General features: G+C 36.1%; 4 protein-coding genes across 5 annotated transcripts in view; 2 read left to right on the top strand and 2 right to left on the bottom strand.

Moving 5' to 3' along the window:
* The window catches only part of LOC131779457 (DEP domain-containing protein 1B), a 4873-nt gene extending 1991 nt beyond the window's left edge, over window positions 1-2882 (top strand). Inside the window, exons 5-10 of the mRNA XM_059096015.2 lie at window positions 1-33; window positions 212-378; window positions 617-718; window positions 1128-1196; window positions 1531-1692; window positions 2130-2882. The exon at window positions 1-33 is cut by the window's left edge and continues 120 nt beyond it. Of these exons, the coding sequence (XP_058951998.1) occupies window positions 1-33; window positions 212-378; window positions 617-718; window positions 1128-1196; window positions 1531-1692; window positions 2130-2258 (662 nt within the window). The 3' untranslated portion in view covers window positions 2259-2882. The remainder of the gene's footprint in view (window positions 34-211; window positions 379-616; window positions 719-1127; window positions 1197-1530; window positions 1693-2129) is intronic.
* On the bottom strand, window positions 2834-4540 carry LOC131779458 (uncharacterized). The gene has a single exon (XM_059096017.2). The coding sequence runs from the start codon at window positions 4267-4269 to the stop codon at window positions 2839-2841; it is 1431 nt and encodes a 476-aa protein (XP_058952000.2). The 5' UTR covers window positions 4270-4540; the 3' UTR covers window positions 2834-2838.
* Window positions 4541-4646: 106 nt separating this feature from the next.
* Window positions 4647-12784, top strand: LOC131779424 (membralin-like). Of its 2 annotated transcripts, none has more exons than XM_059095971.2 (13): window positions 4647-4925; window positions 5752-6133; window positions 6387-6497; window positions 6713-6835; window positions 7234-7334; window positions 7608-7665; window positions 7996-8079; window positions 8530-8662; window positions 8751-8850; window positions 9804-9996; window positions 10123-10182; window positions 10870-11038; window positions 11384-12784. In XM_059095971.2, the coding sequence occupies exons 1-12, from the start codon at window positions 4785-4787 to the stop codon at window positions 11019-11021; spliced, it is 1638 nt and encodes a 545-aa protein (XP_058951954.1). In that variant the 5' UTR covers window positions 4647-4784; the 3' UTR covers window positions 11022-11038; window positions 11384-12784. The 2 variants fall into 2 exon arrangements, with proteins under 2 accessions (XP_058951954.1, XP_058951953.1); XM_059095970.2 differs by having other exon boundaries at window positions 10867-11038.
* Window positions 12785-13129: 345 nt separating this feature from the next.
* LOC131779425 (trafficking protein particle complex subunit 13-like) lies at window positions 13130-17712 on the bottom strand. Its single transcript, XM_059095972.2, has 14 exons — window positions 17607-17712; window positions 17407-17475; window positions 16445-16544; window positions 16227-16311; window positions 15621-15751; window positions 15422-15494; window positions 15113-15157; window positions 14858-15006; window positions 14593-14707; window positions 14397-14486; window positions 14026-14126; window positions 13860-13938; window positions 13556-13630; window positions 13130-13359 (listed from the first exon to the last, which is right to left on the bottom strand). The coding sequence occupies exons 1-14, from the start codon at window positions 17650-17652 to the stop codon at window positions 13243-13245; spliced, it is 1275 nt and encodes a 424-aa protein (XP_058951955.1). The 5' UTR covers window positions 17653-17712; the 3' UTR covers window positions 13130-13242.
* Between the last annotated feature and the right edge of the window lie 142 nt (window positions 17713-17854).

Genomic DNA, 17854 nt, shown 5'->3' with positions numbered 1-17854 from the left:
GACATTTGTTAGGGGTCTTCAAGAAAACAGTTGGTAAATGAACTTATTTATAAATGCTGATAAATTTTATCAATACTGCACACTATATGTAAATCACATGGATTCTCATTTCCCTGAAAGAATAGGGGTAATTATCACTGAAATTATTTTGTTTCTTAGAAATTTAGAGATCTGCAACATGTTTAACTTTTATTTGGTATTTTTTTCCTAGACTATCTCTTCAGTTGTAAGTTAACAGCCATACGCTCCCTACAGTATTGCTGTTTGATGATTCCAGTAAAAAACAGAGAGTTACTTCAGATGCTTTTAAAATTTATCGTTCGACTCATGGATAACCATGTTATCTCCTTAAGTGATGAGTTACCAACCAAAGAAATGGTAAGGAAGTCTTTTGTTTGATTGTGTAGTCTGATCATTCTGGTGAGAGTAGTCTTAAGAATGATTGTTGTCTGTATGAGTGACTGACATTTTGACAACCTCAGTGGATGTCATGATCAGAGTTGAGTCGATTGAGACAGTGATACAGTGACCATGTGATACATTTGTTATTGCTTAGGGTTTAAGACACTGATTCTCTATGGAGAATTTCAGCGGCATTTTATTGTGCTATTGACAGCTTATCCAGTCCTTTAGCCATGTTGTGTTTGGTGTAACTGCAGACATGGATGCCATACGGCTTGTGTATTTTATGATGGAAAAGTTTCCAGAATATTTCAAGGTAAGTGCCAAGGATATAACTTACTGCAACATTTACATTTCAGCTGAGATTCACCTAGGACTAGGACTGTACACACAACATTACTCTATTAGCTAGAGTTTAAATGACAGAATAAGACCTTGCTAAGGCTGAATCCTACCTTTATGGAAAGATAGCTTGTTTTAATTTGTGATTTTTCTTATAAAAAAATGGAACTTATCTGCTATAAACTCTTGCAAGAAATTCTTGAAATTTTTGGTCCCAAAAAGAGAAAAACTACTTTACATCTATGGTGTCTCAAGTTTTTCGCATTGGTGGTTTTTATGACAAGTTCAACTCAGATTTACTGTTCATTAGAAGTTTTCCAAGCTCTTGTAAAAGTGTCATTTGTTGACAGACTGTATTATGTTTGCTAATATTTTTTTTCCAGAACCCTGAAGGGCTTGAATTTCAAGTGGAACAGAGGCTCTTGTTTCTGAGGAACTGTCGACAAAGCAAAGTGTGTTTTTGCTTCATGCATATTAAATGGTTATGTCAACAAGTTATAGTTAGCCTATAAGAAGGTCCCCTGTAGGTGCTGCAGCATGTGTGTTTCTTTGCTCATAAGAAAGTTTGGGTGGGCTGATGAGATGTCTGCATGGGTTTGGGACCTCTCCTCAGCTCACTTTAGCCAAGAACTCAAACTTTCTTGCAGGCAAGGAAACACTGGTGCCACAGTGAACTGCTACAGTGAGATGAGATGAGAGCCAGCTCACAGGTGGAGTTATGATCAACAATTATTCTTCTAACATGATTGGGGGAATTTTTTATTATTTCTGTTCACATATTTTCAGTCAACTGTGCCATCTACAGTAACATTTTGTCAAAGGGTCACCCCTGAAGAGTACAAAGAACAGACCTTGATTACATCTCAACGTTCGCTTAAGGATCTACTCAACAAAATTGTAGAGGATGAGAGTATAAGTACAAAAGAAAGAAAGAAGCAACTTAAACTGGTATGTTTTTTTATACAATAGTTATTAATTTTGTTCCCTGGCCCTAAAGAAGACTGTGGAAAAAATTTTCATACCCAAAACAATCAGCAAAACATGAATGTTAGACTTGAGAAAATCTTCTACTCCTTCCATGGCTGTAAATCTGCAGCTTAGGGTTCCTGGGAGGAGGGGAGCAGGGAGGGAGGAGGGGATGCATAAGGCCATTACTGTCAAGGAAAGGGTGAAGATGACAACATGTAAATGTTTGTAGCAGAGATAAAATGGGGGAGGAGGGGCAGGTTACAGAAGAGAGAAGGAGGAATGAAGTATGACAGGAGGAATAGACAAGTCATTAGTTGTTATACTCAGGTTACATCACTCATGTCCATCCTGCTTTAAACATGTGTTACTAAGATTGTAATAGCAAACATGATTGTATTTATTATTTTGTTTCATAGTTTGAGAGGTCCTATCCTGATATTTACCAAGCAAAATTTCCAGGTGACAATTTGTCAACTTATTCACAAAGATCAGAAAAGCTGAGACAAGTTATGAAACCCCTCACCATACTAAAAAACTTGCGATAACAGCTTAAGGTTGAAGTGTGCAGAATGGTCCATATTAAACTGTTACTTGCAGCTTTAACATCTTATTTAACTTTAGATTTTCATAGATTTGGGTGTTTTTATTTCAAGGTTTTTTCCATTGTATTTTTATCATTTTGGGCCATAATTAAGTCAATTTTTTAAAATCAAATATGATATATAGCTAATTTTAAGACTCTCATTATATGATTGCCAGTAACCTTCAAATAACTAAAGTGTAGAGCCTTGTTATCTGATTCTCTTCCTTTACAAGAGTAGATCCATCTACCCAAACTTTTAAATTTGTTGAACATTGGATCACAAACATGAATCTGTGAAATACAGTATTTTTGGTTTTTCAAGGAAAATATTGAATATTTGAACTACAAAATATGAAATGCTTATCATGTGTATAGTATTCTGATGTACTATAAGGTGAAAGAATAATTCAAGAAGTGATATATTTTATCAAGAGTATGTGGATCTGGCATGTAACAAGGTGAAGGTCATCTTGATTCAATTTGTTTTTGATTTAAATTAGTGCTGTCCTCCGGCATACATTTTCTATTTAGACACATTACTGTTAGATGACTGCCTTGTTTTCATCATTAAAAGATCCAGTTTTTACATGCTTTGCTATGTTTTTTGCTTGCTCCACTCCTGTCAAGTATCCACCATGGACGTAACCATTGTACAACTCATGTGTTGCTTCTCCGGCAAAAAACACCTGCTTGACTGGTGCCTGAAGATTAACATAGTCTTGCCTAGAAATTCCAATGGGTAGGTTTGCCCAGGATCCAAAAAAATACCTGTCAAGTCCCCATCTGGGATAGTAAATGTCTATTGGCTCTGGAATGTTCTTTCCATACATACCTCTTAATACTTCCATGATTTCTTCTTGGGTCTTTTCATTGGACTGGTAGGCCAGCCTAACAGACTCTTCCTCTGTGACAGTTATCAGTAGAATGTTAGTCCCTTTGGGTAGCCGAGAATCAGCTTCCAAATTCTGCAGCATTGTGTAGTATCCTCTCCTTTGAGAAGCATAGAGAATGTATTCTTCATCATCCCAGAATTTTGACGGAAATTTGATAAAAATCTTGGTGTAAATCACCATACTGAGTTTAAAAATAGCTTCTAACTTCCACTCAGGGAGTTGAGGTGTGAACGTCACCAATCCGCTCTGCAGGACACCAATACTAAAAGTTAGCAACGCGTAATCTGCATTGTACACATCTCCATTGTCGGTGACGACATTAACGCCATTTTCACTCCATTTTATTTCTTCGACAGTTGTGTTTAACTGCAAACGGGAATCTCCAGGTTCCAGAAACATTCCTGCTAGACAGTCCACAATATGCACATATCCTCTAGGGTCAGTAACAAAAAACTGTTCCCCACCCACTGAATGAATAATTCCATGGTTGGCTATTCCTGCACGGAGAGAAACGTATTTAGGTGGAACAGCATATTCAAAGTCATATTCAAAGTACTCTGTAGCCATTTCTTCCGGGTTTGATGGAAGCCAGTCTGTAAGACGCAGACCAACTCGAGCAGAAATGTCTGCACCACCCATCTGCCGGCGCATGTCAATCATTTTGTTCAATACATCCTCTTCATGTTTCAGAAGGGCCATTTTTCCTCTCTCAGTAGTGTTATTTCCGGTTTCATTTCTAATAACAAATGATCTGTTTTCAACCTTTCCTTGCAATCCACATATTTCTTTCAGTCTCTCGATTGGATTTCCCTTGACTCCTTGAATCCAGTTTGCGCCCATTTCGATAGTTGTCCCTTGGAATTTCGTCTTCCTCATTCTTCCACCAATTCTATCTGTGCCTTCCAAAATCACAAAATCGTTAATTCCCATATCGCTCAATGTCTTCGCAGCAGCAATTCCTGATATCCCACCACCGAGCACAAGGACTGTAGCGTTTCTTTGTAAGGCTGCGCCATGGCTTAGGAAAATCACCAAGGTCAAGAAAATAGAGGACTGTACTAGTCCAAATGGTTTGTCCATCTGAGTTATCAGGACTTGTGCAATAAAGTAACTTTCAGCTCAACTAATCCCTGCACCTCGGCCTATTATGATGCCCTATGATGCCCACAAAAACATAGGGATCTGGGCCGGCTTGTTCTAGCTAGGTTAATATAACCCAGGGTTAGTGTGAAATCTGATTTCAGATCTGATGGCTTTAAGAGAAAATTCAGTCGGATTCTTTTTGTCACGAATATGATTATTTGATGCTCTATAAAGAACACCAGAAACTATCCTAAAAAGGCATTTGAATAAAGGAATAAAGAAATTCAGATTAAAATTTAACCTTGGGTTAGCGCTAATCAACCTTCGAACAACTGGGCCCTGGGTACTAATACGTCATCAAAACACGAACCTCTATTGCGAAGAGAATTCGTATGGAAAGATGAACATTAACATATATGAAACAGACTTGTGGCAATGTGGACTTTCTAAGGAGTTCATTATCTTCAATCATTAAGAACTGTAATACTTTCTGAAGTTGAAGAAGCGCCAGTATGCCATTGGAAGGAACAAACCCTCTCATAAATGCCCGCGACAGATTATTCCGCGCCCTGTTTTTCAAAATGGCGCTTATGTATGCTCGTTCGTTTCCTCCGCCTGTTCGCCTTCTTTTAGAGATGGGAGTGCTCATGAAGGTATTTAGAAACATGTTTTCTTTTATATAGATGGTTGAGGCCTCTATGTTCTCCTTAAAGGTTTTGTAATTGTTGATATGCAAGATGTTAAATACTGAACAAGTTATCCCCTCTCCCACGTCATGGTTCATTTTCTGGGTTTTTTAAGAACAAATAAGTCGTGCTTTTGGTTACCCAGGGAAATGTCTTTGAATTTTATTTTTTATGTGGCTCACATAATGATGAACAAGGAATGGAACCCATAAAACTCAAGTAAATGTAATTTCATAATAAAAGCTATGTTAGATAGTCTTCATGCTTGTTATTAACGAAGACATTTTAATTGCGTAGGCTTTGTACATCATTGAGTGACCAGTGTTTAAGTACATACCTACTGCATTCAGCAATAAGAAAACACTTATGTTAATTTTTACAGTAGTTTGCCAAAGCCACTGTTCTCTAGATTTCACCAGGTCATGTCTAGAAAGTAATAAAATTTGCATATGACATAAATGAGGAAAAAGCAAACAGTAGGAGGATAATAATACTAAAACTGGGGGGGGGGGGGGTTTAACCTGAACTCCTTAATCCATTAGAGTTGTCACAATAAGTTTTAAATCTTTCTGATGTTGCTGTGATGTACACATTTGAGGCCCTCGTACGTAATGACACAAACAAATCTACTTACTGCAGCACCAGCAAACTCTTATCCAAAGATGTGTCCAGTCTATATTGAATTTGCAGTGATCACTTTTTGTGAACTCGGTTACCTTTCATGATGTTGGGAATTCAGAGAAAGGATGTGCTTATGATCTGAAATATCTTTGGTTGTGCTTTTTTTTGTCAGGCTATCACTTGTTTTGTAATCCTGGGCTACATACACAATGCATTTTCAAGGACTCCTATAAACTGTTTGGACCAGATCAAGGACCAGTGGCCCAGAGATGGAGTACTTAGAGTAGTCATATCACGAAATGCAGCTGTCAGCAGATTATCTGAAAATGATACTACAAGAACTAATTTCACTAATTCTGCTAACATTACAGAAAATATCCTTGTAAATATTAGTAATGTGGGAGCCAATCTTAAATCAGGAGAGAATTATTCATCATCTGTGGGGAATGTGTATGATCATTCATCTAATAATGTGCCACAGAATAACCATCTTCCTGTAAAGGATACTGTTGTGCCAAGTGCTTTTGAACTGTTAGCACCAATCAAGATCGAAGGTAGGCTGTAACTTAACATTTTGTGTGCTCATTTTCCCAATAGGTAACCTTAGTTTGTTTATCTTCTATATGCAACAATCAAGGAGGGAAGTGTTAGTGATGTTGTCTTGTGAAGGCTTGTCATCATCAGCTGAGTACAACTTCCATAGAACTTCTATGTGTTGCCTTGAAAGCCTTCATAAAACGTCCTTTAAGGTTGCAACTAATATTGGATCATAAATTATTTTAAGTATATAATCTGATTGTTTTCTAGAGGAAAGAAAAGAAGAATATGCTGTTGAATATGCCTTGGAGTATGGTTTTCTTAGACTTTCCTCAGAATCCAGAAAGAAGCTGGGAATTCCTGTTTTGGTGGTTGAACTTGGTAAGTTAGAATCTCATGACTGAATTTGGTTTAAATATTACGGGATAAAATTGTGAGATAATTGCATGTAACTATACATGTTCTGATTGAAAAAAATTAGCAATCTCTTTTATGGCATAGTAAGATTTCTTTGTGGAGAAGGAATCCTCGCATTCTGTCTCGTAGCAGCCCACTGTACTTGTTGGTAATGCATTATGTGGCTTGTATGTTGTTAGACCCTGCAGTGGAGCAGTGTTTTGGAGATAGTTTGAGTCGTTTCTTGTTAGATGAATTCCTTGGATATGATGATGTATTAATGTCAAGTGTCAAAAGACTGGCTGAGTATGAAGACAACAAAGGTGAGTAATGATTTTATTTTTCATTTTTTATTTTCTCACAGTAACTAACAATCATCTCAGCTTTAAAGAGGCTGCTTCAATGGTTAACCCATGGTTTTTTATCTTATTTTTCCCTTCCATTTAATTGAGCTACATGTAACTGTGGGTTAGGTATGCAGACAAATTTACATTTTTCCTTCAGGTTCTTCATATGCAAAGATAATACCCCTCTAAACATAAGCTCCAATATGTATTTTATTTCAAGGTAAATCAAGGACATATTAAACTTAATCCTGTGTTATTGTTAATCACCTTTTGAACAGTCTGATGCAGAAAAGGATTTGTTATGCATGTATAATAAAAATGTGAAATAACAACAAATTTGTCTTTACTGATAGTCACTTATCCATACCCAACAGGTTATCTACGTAACGTTGTGACTGGGGATCATTTTCGCTTTGTCAGTATGTGGATGGCACGCACATCATACTTAGTGGCTCTTGTTCTTATGTTTATTTTTGTAAGTAATTTTGCTTGTTGCCTGTATCTTAATTAGTGTAGCTTTAAAAGATTAAAAAGTTGAATCGTCAATTTTGTCTGATAGCTACATGTACTTGTACACGAATAGATAATTAACTTGGTGTTGTGTTAAGGTTTAACTGTTGTGTTTGGGTTGATCAATCGCATCTCTACTTGAGAATTAGCCATTCAGACTTTTACCTTCTTGCTGTGGGATGTTCTCACTAGTGAGGTGCAGTAAACTCACTGACTCTTTATTGTATTTTCTTTTCAGACTATTTCAATTTCAATGCTTTTGAGGTATTGCCATCATCAAATCTTTGTTTTCATTGGTGAGTCCCTGGTTAAGTTGGAATATCTGATGGTTTATAATTGTGATCTTATCATCAATTATTATTATATTGATGAGAGGTGTCAGGATTCAGCCTGTAGACTTTCATCATGGCCATGATCCTCACAGATTCTTGTGTTTGACACATAAAGCTTTCCTAGTACAAATCTGTAATTTTGTAAATGGCATAGACCTAGGTTTGGATGTATAGTAAAGGACATGGATGTGAAAGAAATGATGCAATCCATGCATGTTTCAGTTTTGGCACCAAGCAGACTTGTTTGGTTCAGTTTTAGTCATACTAAATTGTTGATTTTCTGGTTCACTCAAGTGAATTTGCTTCAGATGTTGGATTTAAATGTGACAATAGCATTCCCTGCAGCACCTTTGTTCACAGTCATTCTCTCTCTTGTGGGTAGGTAACTTATGTTGTATATGTACATAGTCTTGGTGCTCATATGCGAAGTTACCTTTTATACCAAATCAAAATACTTTTTATTGTAGACACTCTCTAGTTATCACTGTTATAAAAAAATTTGATTTAGCTTAATGTAAATTAGGCTGACTGTGTGCTTAGCCCTGTATGTAGGTAAGTGATATATTGATTCTTCGTAGGCTTATGATTAAATTTGTGGAGGTAACAGATCTGACAGCTAAGTTTGCAAAAGGTGTAGAGTGTTGACATTAAAAAGAGCAAGTCACAAAAGTTATTGTTTGCCCTTGTGGACCACAGATGTAGACAGGGTAACCCATTTTCCTTCTACCAGTTCTGCCACTGGTTTGTCTTCTGGCAGTTGGGGATTTGAAAATTAGCCAGATTAGCTTAGAGCACTTTCAATAAAACATTTACAATTCTTTCATACAGGAATGGAAGCTATCATGTCAGAGTTTTTCAATGACACTACAACAAGCTTTTACATCATTCTGATAGTATGGACAGCTGATCAATATGATGCCATTTGTTGTCATACTCAACAGAGTAAAAAGTTCTGGCTAAGGTAGGTACAAGTGATGCTCTATAGTTAATGAAGTGAGTGTTCCTCTTTACCATCATGTTAAACTATTCCATTGTTTGTTCTACCTCAGGTTCTTCTATTTGTATCATTTTGCATTTTATGCATATCATTACCGTTTTAATGGTCAGTATAGTGGACTTGCCCTCGTTACTTCATGGTTATTTATTCAGGTATGGTAAACTTGCTAATACTCACCACTAAGCTGTTACCAGTAGTAATTAACTTGCATAACATATCCTAAGGTAATTCTTTATAAAAATCCCCTGATGAGTGAGTAATCATGAAACAGGCTTGTAGGAGTGAAAGTATAGTCTCTTTGTTTTTTCTAATTCTAATATATATCATGCTCTACTTCTATTTATCGAGCACTGTACTTAGGAAAAATCGAAACCCAGAGTTCCTATATATATATATATATTATATATCAACTCCTTACTAATGTCTGTTTTGAAAAATACTTTAAAAAGAGGTAGGTTACTGTGCTTGTGTAGGAGATATTATGGACCACACATACCCCATTTATGCTTAAAATGTCACTAATCACATGTCATTTTTTTTATTCTGAGTACATTTTGCTGTAGTACTTGCAAGAAACTTTAAAGAACTCAATAGACAGAAAGTCTCAAACATAGGACAATTTGATATATAATTTGTGGAAATATCATGCAATTTCAAATTACATCAACTCAAAACATTCCTTGAGTTTTTGCTTTCAAGGTTATACTTTGCATCCTCAAGTTACAGCCTTGTGCATGCTTTTAGCTACATTTGTTCTTTTTCAATTAATTTTTTTCTAATTTCTCCAATTTTTTCTTTTACAAAACAGATGATTTTTGATATTGTTTATTTTACATCTGGTCATCAGGGAATTATTTTTTAGATACAAATGGCTGCTGGAAGGGAGAATGCAACTATTTCTGATGCATAAACGTCAACTAATATGCTGCAGAGTGTGTGAGAGGCATTCTAAACTTAAAGACATAATCAGAAGATTTGTGCCATGTTGCAAAGAAAAAACTTCCAACTTCTGGCTGACAGCCTTAGATAAAAATTGGCTTATCTGGATTGTGGTTGTTTCAGGCTATCATGGGAACTAACAGATTTTTTTCATTTTTGTTGCCAGCATTCCATGCTATTTTTCTTCCATCACTATGAATTACCAGTAATCTTGAGCCATCAGGCAGATCCTGAAGAGGATCTGTTGGCAGATCCTATTGCTGCCCTCACTGACGAGGTGAATATGCCTGCTATAGATGATATTGCCAATCATCCTGCACTGGAGAATAATCCACACCCTGATTTACCAATTAATGATGGTAAGCTCATATAATCAACAGTGAAATACATCTGAGCAGTACAGTAGTATCATTCATGTGCATCATGCCCGGTGTGTTGATTTTTGTAAACGTGAAAGAAAAAAATGAATACTTCTCACTTCACAGATGAAAGAGATATTTCTCAGAGTATTAACAGCAGAGAAACAAGTCACTCAACTACTGAAGGTTTGTTGTTAAAAGGATTTAACCAGATAAGTATGAAAGTTTGAAATGAAAGAAAGTACAGGGGTTAAATGTCTGGTATTTTAGAAATAAAACATTCTTAATTAATAGACTTTCCTTTATGAAATGCACAGTGACTTTGTATGTTGAATGTGTGGGAATTACTAGTAATAACAGTTTTCAAGAGAAGTAGGAAGGTGGTAGGATTCTGTGTTATCATTTCAGAACTGGAAACACAAATTACAATTTGAAGACTCAATAATGCAAGGGCTATTCAAAAAGAAGTAGGAAGGTGGTAGAATTCTGTGTTATCATTTCAGAACTGGAAACACAAATTACAATTTGAAGACTCAATAATGCAAGGGCTATTCAATCACTTATTTTAATATTGCCCATTTTTTCTTGTGAAAAGACAAGGAATAAGTAAAATTGAGGAAGACTGTCGTGGGATAACAGCTGAATTTGTGCCAGACTTGTTCTGCAGAATAGCCCATCAATCAGAATTTGAATTACTGATAATTTCCTGTGAACAGCTTACTCATTTTTAGGAAGAAATTAACAATTGTATTCTTCATGCTATATCCACATGTTCGCCAGTGTCATTTCAAGTATGTAGTTATAATCCCATAACTCTCTTTGCAATCAAGAGAAGGGTAATTTTCTTTTTTTTTGTTTTTTGTCTTTAAGCAGGAACTGTTCCAGTCAATTCATCATTAACAAGAAGACACTGGGTGGGAGCAGGCAATATGGGGGATGATGTTGATAGTTATCAGGGACATCACACGTGGCCACAGCAGCACCAAGGAAATACAGGAACGACAACATCCCACAGCTCATCTTAAATGAAAATTGAAAAAAGGTACAAAGAAAACTGGCTTAAGTAGTAATTAATTGAAAGAAATCATATCCTGCCTCTTTTTTGAGAGCAATTGCAATTATTATTATCATCATTATTAGTAGTATTATTGTTGTGCTGCACTACCTTATAGGAAACAATTCAGGGGTGAAACAAGTTAATGCTATCTGCTGAACAAATCTCTATGTGGTGGATAATGCTATACTTTTGCTGTCACTTATCTGCTGGATAGCAATTTATTGGTTTGATAGCATTATCCGCCCTTTGTACAACTGCACCCAGATGTTCTGTTAGTTATAATTTCAGGTCCCTTTTCCAACACTTAACATCTTTCTATTTTTCCATTAGAGTCCTGCTGTCCTTTTTACTGATGAAGTCAATTAGCCTGCAGAAGATGCCCTTTTTTCCATTATCAATGAACTACAACTGTGACAGTTAGAAAATTGAGTTAAATGTCAATCACTTGTTTTTATCAACTCAACATTGTAATTTCAGTATATGCTACAATCTTCTTCCAATCAAGGTGTTTGATTTACTGGTCAAATGCTTCATATTTGATGTGTAGTACAATTTAAGTTGAATACAATATTGTTATGACTACCCAAGCAGCAACACAGGGATACTGTTTGCTCCAGTGGCTAACCATCAAGTTGTTACTATTCAACAAAATATAAAGTCTGATTGGCCACCATTTCCTGTGAAACTCAGTTACACAAATCTCAATGAAGCAGACACTGGCATAGCAAATAATATTTACTAGGCTAATGATAGTTTATGGAAGTGAATCCTGAGGTAATGTACTCCTTTTAAACCTTTGCACCTTAATATCAGTATGCATCTTCGCCAAACTGTTCCCTAGACATTTTCTAAGGTTCTGGCAAGGGAAAATTGTTTACAAATTTAGAAGTTCCTCAGTGATCATTTCCCTCATTCTCATGACCTTTATGTGTGATTAAGGAGTGATATTGTGAGAAGAAACTAGATGCTAGTAGTCATAGGAGTCAGAGGATTAAGTTGGCATTTTGTTGTAGTGGAAATTACCGTAGTGGATGGTCCACAATATCACTGTGATATTGTGTTGTGCATAAGCTTTCACCTTCTCAGTGAATAGTTGTATCTAGATTTGATAATTGTTTGTCTGAGGGGGATTGACCACATTCCTAGGGTCCCTATCCTCCCTATGACTAAGGAACAGCTTGGAATGAGGATGTCAGTGCATCATTGAGAAAAAGTCAACGAAAAAAATGTTTTTTTTCCCATACTTGTTTGTAAATGTTGAGATCAAGTTGCTAGTAAAACTTTTAAATTGCCCAATATAATCTTTAGACACTCTTAGATGAACAAGACTCCAGTGGTGTTACTACTGAACAAAATTCAAATCTAACTGAGAATTTATCCTTTGATCAATTGCAGTTGTTGAGACGAGTTTTTAGGTTGAGTTTTCCAATGGAAAGCAGCAAACATGGTCACTCGAGTCCTAGAAAAATGTATTTGGTGGGTGCAAGCATTAGTATAACACATCAAACATTGATTGTACAGAACATTGTAAAAGTAAACTTAGTGATGGGGTAGACTGGAATTTGATATGAAACTTAATTGAACTCAGTTGAGGAGAGGCTTTATATACAGTGTTTTTGCTGTTCCTGTATTTTATTGTATGAAGTAGAGTGAGCAGGCACTTGTAAAAAGACAGAGGTTGATATTAGCATGTGCCAAGAACTTGTATTATAATAAAAACATGAGAAGTTTGTAAGATTACTGTGATAAAGCAGGCATGTGAAGTAACTATTTTTTAACAGGATCACTTGAACAAAATTAATTTTATTTAATGCTTTGAACTGTGTGGTAGCACATAATCTGATTGTCCTCCTGAGAGCACTTACAAGAATGTCAGATGTAGATGGCAGTGTCTGAGGTTTCATTAACCTTACGCTCAGCCTTGACTCTGCTGTTGACTTCCACTAAAGTTGTTGAAATCTCAGTCAATTACAAAGAACAACCCTTTTCAGGACTACCCTCAGGCACACAATCAGACTACACTATCAAATAGTGCAAAATTGACCAAACACCAATGAACAGTCAGCTGGCATCTAGTATTTTTTGGTTTCATTTATTTCTTTCAGTAGGACTACAGATAAAAATTCTCCTATTGTTTGATGAACCATTCACTTTCAAATGTACATTTCAGTCTTAATTTTTAAATTCCTTTAATACTGGTGCAAAAATGGTGAGACTTCTGATGAGTAAACAAACACTTGGGACAAGTTATCCAGCTCGTATGTACGTGAAGAAAGACAGTCCACTATCTGCAATCCTCCAACACTCTGAAGAGAAAATGTAAATATAATTTTATTCCTACTGGACTTGCACTTGTGGAGAAAAATAATAATTGCATTCAGGAAATCATATCATGAATTCAAACCAGGCATCATAGTTTCCAAAGTCATTGTGGACATATTACATCAATGGATTTTCCTATTTTTGACATAGTATTACACAAAATGAACAAACTTCACTTACTTGCAATCCAGCAGCAAGTGGAAGGAGGTTAAGTAGCAGTTCCACTGAATTTCCAGGGGGTAGAAAACCAAGACTCTAAAAATTAATTGCAAATGTAAAAACAACTGACATTATCAAGGCATTAAAAAACAATGGCACTAACCCTATAAGCTGTCTGTATTTATGTTTAGTCCTAAGACAAAGCAGCACACATACTGAATCCACTATAATTTATAACCCTGAGAACTTGTCACAAACTCTGGTGGCAATCAAGAAACAACCCCTTATTTACATTACCATTTTTATTTAGCTACACCTACTGTACCTTGCCAGATGTTCCACACCACATTAGTCCACCATCTTTACTTTTTGTCATAAAAAGTTTAAGATCCATCTTCCTTTCACTAAGTAGCAAACAAACCAAATGTTATCAGCAAAATAAGCATAAATCACACCAACTTATACATGTTAATATCAATTGAAGATCTTACCATGTATTTCTTAGTGAAAGTTTGACTGGAAACCTTTTTTCCACTAACACCGCATCTGGGATTTGGACGACACTCATTTTGATATCTAACACTGGAGGAGCCTAAAATTGATCAAAAGCAATTAATCTCTTGCCCTGTCTTATAACATGCATGTTCAATGAATGAGTAGAGCTAGGTGCATCTATTCTGGATATGCAAAAAATAATTTAATCTTTCTGGAAGAATCTTTCAAACAAGCTAAAGTTGTGCCAAATCCTGTCTTAAGACAACCTCTTATACACACAAACTCCCTATTCCTTGAGTTCTCAGCAGTAAATTATTCTTTGTTAGGTGGCCTCCCTCCACTCATGTTAGACATATAATACACCCACCACTCTCTGAAGTTGACTAGTTTGCAGTCTCCCTCTTTCTCCAAAAGCTGTTCTCCACACGATATCCAACTTGCCAACAACATTAGCTACCTTCAACAAAGAATGCCATTAAATGTTTCAATTTTTTCCTCCACAAATATCTGGAGCTTAGAGTATTACTTCACCACAAAAAGTGCATTTAAATCATGTTATATACCTTGACATTTTTGCTCATGTTAGCTACTGGTGCCAGCCTGTACAGATATTGTCTGGTATCATTTGGGTTCATGTAAGAGCCCTGACCAAATATACTTTCTGTTATACTCTCCTCTCTAACATAAGAGTAGAGACAATCTTAAGATTAGCTTCAGTGTATCAAAACCAAGTGACAGGTTCACAAAACACTTTAACAAACTCAGACAAACTGACTTAGAGTGCCGCGCCACAATGAACTACAATGTTTAATGTATGACAACACTCACCCATCACCATCCCCTCGTTTAGGATCAATCATAATAGAGTTAAGATCTGTAACAGTATACACTGCTGATGGCTCTAGTCTAACAGACTCCATAACCATTGGACTTGATGTTATGTTTTGTACTTGAGCTTCAAGAAATACTTCATCACCCTTAGAAAAATCAAGCATTAGGAGTCAGTCTACCATGCATGTAGTAACTAACTCATGCACAATGAAATATTTGTTAGATCATCTTTTCTAACATTGCTTACCATACCATAGCATTGTAAAATTTTGTTTTCACATCAAGAGGTTTGAGGACCTAGGGAAACAAATTATTTTAATAGCTAGTTGTTTTTCTAACAAAGGTACAAAACACTTTCCATCAATTTTTTAAAATATAAAATATCTCTATTTGTTAAAATTACCAAATACATCCTGATAAATAGTTTGTCCCATAAGTACAATGAGCAAAGGTGTAAAATAATCACATCATGTTCACACTTGATAATTAATGTGATTTGAACTGATAAATTAACAGTGTAACACAGGATGTACATGTAGTCATGATAACAAATTAAATCACCTGGAATTTAAAGAATTTCCTAAAGTACATCTTCTCTCCTGTTAAAGTGGCATAATTCACAGCACACACAAGGCTGTAAAAATAAACCAACAAAATTGCATGACTGAATGAGTTATCACTTCACTTGTATTGCTAATTTCTGTGTGATAAAAGTAAAAGATTGTGCTGATAAGAAATTAAATGGTATCACACAACTTACATATGTGTCCCAAGTTCTTTTACTTCATGTTGAATAACCTGATCAAAACTCTCCTCAGGATCCAGTTTAGACACTGGCATGTTAGCTGTGCCTGATAAATTCAATCTCTGAGATGACGTCTGGAGGTCAGTCTGAAATTTATTATATCATGTGATCAAAGCTTTTCCTTTTTTCATTAAATAATACTTTAAGAAATTCAAAAATCATCAACAGTGTTTTGGGAAAGTTTATGCTGTATTTGTTTGAACTTGATGAATGTCCCTATCTGATCATTACCGTACTAATTTTTCCAGGTGTTTGTGGAATTCTCCATTTTCTTATTCTTATTCTGTCTGAAAACTTCTGCCTGCCTGCTCTCTGTTTGTTTCACTAGTTACTTTAGTGGCAAGCTAACCTATGTGTCTGCTTGGCTGTGAATTGGCTTGTTTGTAATAGTTAGCCTACCTGTCAGTGTGTCTATTTATCTGATCTATTGATCACACTTCCTGTTTACTGTTCAGTCCATAAAGTATGTTGATCTGTTGGTCACACTTCCTGTCTACTGTTCTATCCTTTAGGTATGTCATAAACAGAAGTACTACTGTATATTAGAGGCAAAAGTTCTACCTTAATTACAATATCTTTGACTGGTTGGTTACTGTCATTATGAACACTGACATAACTTGAAAATACTTCGCCAAGGAAGATATTTCTATAAGGCAAAATAGACAGATGTTAAACAGATATGTAGTTCTAAACTAACATACCTCCAAAAGATGACTACAGACAGACAGTCTATCAGAAACACATAGAATGTGGATAACACATCCATTGCTAACACTCACCCAAATGTGTGAGGCAAGACAAACAATTCACCCAAAGCGAATTTACTGAGTCCCTTTACAGATGTTATGTCTGCTGTGTGTGCAACCTCCAAAGTATTCCCTGAAAAAAAAAATTGAGAAAGATGTTTTTCGTTTTGTCATGAGTGTAGAACAAAGAAAAAATTCTGAGTCCCCATGAGGAATCCAATTCAAGACCTTCAGACTCTGAGCTCCCATGCTCTACCACTGAGCCACAGAGACTCTACGGTGAGCAAGGTCTATTACAAAGTTCATATGACACGCATCCTGCATATTGCTAAGATCAGCAATGTTGATAGTGTCATGTTTGTAAATAGAATAAGAGAGATGGTGAATTTTGAGCACTGTAAAGAAATAGAGAAAAATGTTTTTTGTCATGTCAAGAGCGTGGGGCAAAGAAAAAAATTCAAGTCCCCTTGAGAAATTGAAGCTCAGACCTTTGAATTCTGCATTGTGATGCTCTACCACTGAGCCACAGAGATTCTACAGTGAGCAAGGTCCATTATGAAGTCCATATGACACGTGTCCTGCATACCTTTAGGATCAGCAATGTTAATAGCATCAGCAGTGTCTGATCCTAACAGTATGCAGGATATGTGTCATATGAACTTTGTAATAGACCTCATCCCTATAGAGTCTCTGTGGCTCAGTGGTAGGGCATCAGAGCATGCAATTCAAGGGTCTGAGGTTCGATTTCTCATGGGGACTTGAATTTTTTCTTTGTCCCATGCTCATGACAAGACAAAAAACATCTTTCTCTATTTCTTCACCAAGCTCAGAACTTACCATCTCTCTTATTCTATATATAGAAAAAAATTATATCATAACCTAAAGTACTCCCTTATTCATAGGTTCTAAATATTTCCTTTAATAATATGATACTCATGTCTTTTCAGCTGGGTATTTCACAGAGCACATGGATTAATTTAAATCAAATACCAAACCTGGTAGATCTTGAGACTCGTTTGTCACGGGAACACTTGTGAACAACGATGGTCTTGTCAGCCTCATCACTTAACATAAAAACAAGAATTACAGTAGTTATGATCAGAACCTAACAAAACCAAAACAACCACATAGAGTCATTAAAGACAGCATGGGAAAGCATCGAGTAAGGATAGGACAAATAATCACAAATATCTACCTTTTAAATTGAGCAAGTGCTCCCTTTCTCTTAAGCCAGTATCCATTTTACTTCCCTTGTTTTGATCTAAGTGAACATCAGCTATATGCGTGAAACAGGTGATGCGCGTGAGATATTTTGTATTCTCCGCTGTTCATTTGCGGCGCTGCCTGCTACAGAGACTGTATCTGTGGTGTAAGAATACGTGGTAGTCTCCCTCTATTTTAGATTCATGTAAACAATACTGTAGTCTCCCATTTCTTCGTTCA

The sequence above is a fragment of the Pocillopora verrucosa genome, chromosome 12, assembly GCF_036669915.1.
Source record: "Pocillopora verrucosa isolate sample1 chromosome 12, ASM3666991v2, whole genome shotgun sequence".
NCBI lineage: Eukaryota > Metazoa > Cnidaria > Anthozoa > Scleractinia > Pocilloporidae > Pocillopora > Pocillopora verrucosa.
This window is presented reverse-complemented; position numbering and strand designations above follow the sequence as displayed.

Excerpts from the sequence above, each read along its gene's own strand:
- LOC131779458 (XM_059096017.2), bottom strand. The coding sequence starts at position 4,269 with ATGGACAAACCATTTGGACTAGTACAGTCCTCTATTTTCTTGACCTTG.
- LOC131779424 (XM_059095970.2), top strand. The coding sequence starts at position 4,785 with ATGCCATTGGAAGGAACAAACCCTCTCATAAATGCCCGCGACAGATTA. Across the intron at positions 6,134-6,386 it reads AGCACCAATCAAGATCGAAG|AGGAAAGAAAAGAAGAATAT; the intron begins GTAGGCTGTAAC and ends ATTGTTTTCTAG. Across the intron at positions 8,851-9,803 it reads CTTCATGGTTATTTATTCAG|CATTCCATGCTATTTTTCTT; the intron begins GTATGGTAAACT and ends TTTTGTTGCCAG.
- LOC131779425 (XM_059095972.2), bottom strand. The coding sequence starts at position 17,652 with ATGGATACTGGCTTAAGAGAAAGGGAGCACTTGCTCAATTTAAAAG. Across the intron at positions 15,752-16,226 it reads TCAAAGATATTGTAATTAAG|ACTGACCTCCAGACGTCATC; the intron begins GTAGAACTTTTG and ends AATAAATTTCAG. Across the intron at positions 13,939-14,025 it reads CTTTCACTAAGAAATACATG|TGAAAGGAAGATGGATCTTA; the intron begins GTAAGATCTTCA and ends TTTGCTACTTAG.